The sequence below is a fragment of the Malus sylvestris genome, chromosome 1, assembly GCF_916048215.2.
Source record: "Malus sylvestris chromosome 1, drMalSylv7.2, whole genome shotgun sequence".
NCBI classification, from domain to species: domain Eukaryota; kingdom Viridiplantae; phylum Streptophyta; class Magnoliopsida; order Rosales; family Rosaceae; genus Malus; species Malus sylvestris.
The window spans coordinates 4,208,058-4,213,112 of NC_062260.1; the positions used below are offsets into that span (position 1 = coordinate 4,208,058).

A 5,055-nucleotide genomic window follows, 5' to 3' on the forward strand; every position below is an offset into this window, starting at 1 on the left:
TGTGATGTCTAGTTATTGTCCACATGAGCGCTACGTCATCAGTTAACAGCAGACTTAATAGTTTGACTAATGGATGTATGAGATTGTCCCAAAATTAACACTTTAAGCATGACTCTGAGACGAAAAAAACTTCATGTATCAAATGTTGAAAACCACGAAACTTAAAAGTAGTAAATTGATATTTACCCTAAGATAATTATAAATTGTTATATGTGTGTATTCATCAAAATATGGGTGGGCCAATAAACCTTCATGGGAAAAAAAGGAGAGAATATTTTCACTAATTTTTTATTTTGGTAATCGAATTAAATAAAACAGACAAAAACAACGATCATAATTAAACAGAAGCGTGTGAACAAAAGAGAGTGCTTATTATTTTTTATAAAAAGGGGACAAGTTTGTTAAAAAAAAAAAAAAAAAAAGAGGACAAGTAACAAGGGAAAGTGGTAGTCATGTGTTATTTATAGATATTTCGTTATTTCCTCCAATCATATTTCCCTTTCTTTTTTCAATCTATATATCCTTGAAGTTTGAGAGAGACCCTGGTGCTTTTAATCTACTCTGCGTATGTTTCTTCCTAGATAGATTTCCTTAATCCTTCTCTTCGATTGTCTACACCGTACAAGTGAGAGAGAGATGGCATCTAGAACGTCCCAGGCAGCCATTCTCAACCAGCAGCAGCAGCAGCTGGGTTTGTTTGAGAATCAAGAGGGAGAGGGTTGTAATACACAGATGGGTTTCTTTCATTTCCCACCAAACTTGACCTTTTCGTCGTTGCCGTTTTTAGGTCACCAATCTCTCAAAGGCGGCTTCAGTACGGCTAGCATAGCTTCTGATGATGCACCTTCAACCACCACTCTCTCTGAAACCTTAGTCCCCCGGCCATCACTTACTCCTTCCCCTCTAAGGCATAAACAAGATCATAACATCACTACTACTAGTTCTGAATTTGGCGGTGGAGGAGGAGGAGCCCATGCCCATCTCCTTTCTTTGCAAAGATCCACCGCAAATCTCTGGTAAAATAATATTAATTATATATATTAACCATGCAGTCTTCTCGAATGTCTCCTTTTAATTATACTTTTACATAACATCAACACTATTAATCATGTAAATATATACCGAAATCATTTATCTGCGTGTTTATATATATTCTAGGGCATGGGGAGACGTGAGTGATGATCGTGATGAGTATTGCCTGAACAGCAAGAGATCAAGCGGCGGAGACGACCAACATCATCCTTATTTAGGAGGGGTTTCAGCAATGAAGATGAAGAAGATGAAGGCAATTAGGAGGAAGGTGAGGGAGCCTAGGTTTTGCTTCAAAACCCTGAGCGATGTGGATGTGCTTGATGATGGTTACAAGTGGAGAAAGTACGGACAGAAAGTGGTAAAGAACACACAGCATCCAAGGTATAATTGCATCAAAATTCAGATTGTACTGATCATTTTCCCTCCCTTTTCCTTCCATTTTTTTGCTATAATCACTCCAATTATTTTTTTTATTTGCACGTCTCATTCGATATATTAGCTCTCTACTACTTGTACCCATTAGACATGATGTGTTCCTTTTTTTTCTCCTTTTTCTCTCTTTCCTTCTTTCTCTCTTTTATTATTGTCATTGGTATCATTGTCTGTCATCATTAGGCTTTTGCAGGCTAGGCTTGGCGCTGCAGATTTGATGGTTATTGTAGCAATAGCAAAAGCAATTTCTAAAAAAGAACTATAATTATTACTACTCTTCAACGATGAAATTCATATGTTATAAAATTCATTTAGTTTGCAAGGATTGATCAATTATACAAGGGTTACCAGTTAATCATCATATATATGCCAAAGCAGAATAATTAAGGGGTTGGATAATATTTCTTAATCACATTTTCATCACATATTGAATTAATGTACCTTCCAAAAATTAGATTCCATTGAAGAAAGCTGTTAGTAAGAACAAGATTACGAATCATCATCACTACCTTAGGTGAAGTACTAGCTAGTATATACATAAGTGGAGCTTCACCACTTTAGTGACCATGTTTAATCACAAGAATTAACAACTAATAATGATGAAATTAATTCATATTCTCAAATTGGTTTTATGGTGAAACCTTAACTTTCTTATGATATCAGAGCCGGTTGTCTCACGTGTGAAGCCAATGGCCACACACACTCCACGTCACCTTGTTTGTGTTGTCCACGTGTTTGACTTGAAAATTAGCCACATATGAGATGACGTGTTGAGAATGAATCCCACTTAATAGGGGAAATGACCTTGCATAAGCTTATAAGTTAGGCTACTTTCTGTATTGTTAATGGTTTTATAATGAAACTTCAACTTTCTTTGAAAAAAAAAATTACCGAATGGGCATAAGTTATACCGGAATTTAGGAAACTTTGCATGACTCTAGGGCATGCCTGGGTACACACATTGTACTAATTCTCTGCAGATTCAGATGTCAATATATATATATGTATATTTATAAATTTCGCCAGCCAGTGTCAGTCGAGACTGTTGATCTTGGTTAGGTATAATCTTGTTTAAATCTGTGCATTGCACAATTCAGTCTGTCAAACTTCTATGACTTGTTTAATTATTAGACAAGAAAATATTAACTTAATTACATATAATATATGACATTTCTGAAGCAGTTTATTTTTATTCTTTTTATATTTGCATTGACATTCTTCCTCCACTTTGTCACCATGGGAGTTGAAATTAAGCGCAGCAAAATTCTACAGAAATGATTTGAACCTTGAATGTGTCTGTATATATAGCATGCATAATCATATGTGATAGGCCTCATTTGTTGAATTGTATGGTCTCCTGTTTTCTTCAGAAATGATTAATTGGGGTGTTCAATTATATTGTATACAATGTCATTTTTCGGAAAAGAAATGTATACAATGTCAAAAGTAGGAATTATGATTGACATATATTTATAATATCTTGCAAAATATCAAAAACACCTACCCCAAGATGAACTTGACTAGGACTTTATAGTGTTGATGGATAATTGAGTCAATACATCCACCTCTGAAATGGTCTGTCATAAGCATTTAAACTGTTCCATAAGAGTTTGGGTGTGTTAAGTTAGATGGAGCAGTTTGGAAAAAAAAAAAAAGAATAAAAGAAAATTTGGTAGCGAACTCGATGACGGGATCGGAGTCAAACCATTAGCTTCGTAACTTAAACCGTCCAATTTTTCACGAATAGTAAGAGGTGGGAGATAGTAGGAAGAGAGTTTTATACTACGTGTATTATTGGACTATATAAAAAGTCAATATATTTGGATATTGATTATTGGTCAGTACTCAAGTATTATCCTTTTTATATACAATGTGAAGTTGGCCTTGCAAAGGTGTGGTTACTAGTTATTACCAATATACCATTGATTAGATTGACTTTCCGTAGGAGATCAATCAAAGAGTAGATCAAAATTTTGTGAGGAGTAGTTTGTAGGGAAGAAAAATTAAGAGTTTGTAGAATCCTCTAGTCAACAAATTGAATTATAAGCAAACATGTGAGTGTGTTTCATCTATTTAATTAAAGGGAAATCCTTTTTATTTTGCTAAAGTATCCAGGAATCATATTTTGACTTGGAATTTCGAGGTTGAATAGGTCCCACAAGTAGGTCCTCTTATGATTTCATTCCCAAAATTGTTTGTTATAAGCTCTGAAAATTTTAAGAGAAATTCCAAGGACAGTGTCAAAAGTAGGATTCTTATGAATTCTTTGTCAGTTTATGTTTTGATATAATGTTTTATAATGTTGATATGGAAACTAATTCTAAACTAAGTGCAATTAGTCTTTAGCACTAATTATTATGAGAATTTTACTTGGTTTCGTAATTGCATTTCACTTCGTATAAGCTTACAATCCTCTTTTTATATTTTCACAAGCTTGATGAATCCTCATCTTTTTTGAATTCCAGAAAAACAAAAAATACACAGCCTTTACTGTTTCTTGTTACTGAACTAACGTACGTTTCTGTTTTATCAAATTGCAGGAGTTATTATCGTTGTACGATGGATAACTGCCGCGTAAAGAAACGAGTAGAGCGATTAGCCGAGGACCCGAGAATGGTGATCACAACATATGAAGGGAGACACGTGCATTCTCCATCTCATGATCTTGAGGATCAAGATTCACGATCTCCGTCTCACCTAAACAACTTCTTCTGGTAGTATATTAACTCGTAATAGGCTCATGAGCTCTCGTTTTTGCTTTTGTTTTCAGTTCTGGTTTTTGTTTTGTTTTGTTTTGGTATTTTTATATTGTTTTGGGGTTATGGATTCCAAACGATCGCCCTTGTGTTATCCCTAACTTGCTACACTCTGGTTGTGTATGCATGTGTACTTAGCTGTTGCTGTGTCTTTAACTGCATGCATTGGATAAAATTTTATGTGCATCTGGAACACAAAGCGGTATATTAAATAGAGGGACAGCAGAAAATATACTTTAGAATGCGATGTATCGTTCACTTATATTATAACACGTGTTATACTAGCTTGTGTTCTGATTACACATAAAAATTTCTCAATGCATTGGAGATTAATAATAAACATGGGCTTGGATACCTGGTTTGTTAGGCCTCCTATTCTATTAAGGTAATGAAAATAATACTATTGTTTCTTTTACTCCAAAATTTTGTTGAGCCTTCACCATCTAATATAGTTCTGAATTATCAGTCATGGATTTTACTGATCTGTTCGCCATTCATTTGGGGTTAAGATTTCTTTTTAAGAGCAATTGTGAAATTGTAAAAAATCGAGGTTCCATTATAAAACTAATTGGCTATAAAAGTAGGGGCTCAAGTACATACGAGGTTTCTTTTATTGGATGTGGTATTCATATTTTCAACCGAAATCACAAAACCTTGTTCTGTTGTTAGCCATGCACGTCAATTAAATTTATTTTATTTATGGCGTTTATTGGAAAGAAAGAAATGATCTCATGATAGTTTCAATAATAATTCTTCTGACATAAGTACTTATATAGATATGAGTTTAGGTTAGTTTGGTATTGCCGTGTTTTAAAAAAAAATTCCTTATGTTATG

General features: G+C 34.2%; 1 protein-coding gene across 1 annotated transcript; it reads left to right on the plus strand.

Moving 5' to 3' along the window:
* The first annotated feature begins 479 nt into the window (after window positions 1-479).
* LOC126633173 (probable WRKY transcription factor 13) lies at window positions 480-4,574 on the plus strand. Its single transcript, XM_050303727.1, has 3 exons — window positions 480-1,016; window positions 1,159-1,413; window positions 4,005-4,574. The coding sequence occupies exons 1-3, from the start codon at window positions 637-639 to the stop codon at window positions 4,180-4,182; spliced, it is 813 nt and encodes a 270-aa protein (XP_050159684.1). The 5' UTR covers window positions 480-636; the 3' UTR covers window positions 4,183-4,574.
* Window positions 4,575-5,055: the final 481 nt, after the last annotated feature.

Coding starts and splice junctions, on each gene's coding strand:
- LOC126633173 (XM_050303727.1), top strand. CDS start 637: ATGGCATCTAGAACGTCCCAGGCAGCCATTCTCAACCAGCAGCAGCAG. Junction 1,017..1,158: donor AGATCCACCGCAAATCTCTG/GTAAAATAATAT, acceptor TATATATTCTAG/GGCATGGGGAGACGTGAGTG. Junction 1,414..4,004: donor AAGAACACACAGCATCCAAG/GTATAATTGCAT, acceptor ATCAAATTGCAG/GAGTTATTATCGTTGTACGA.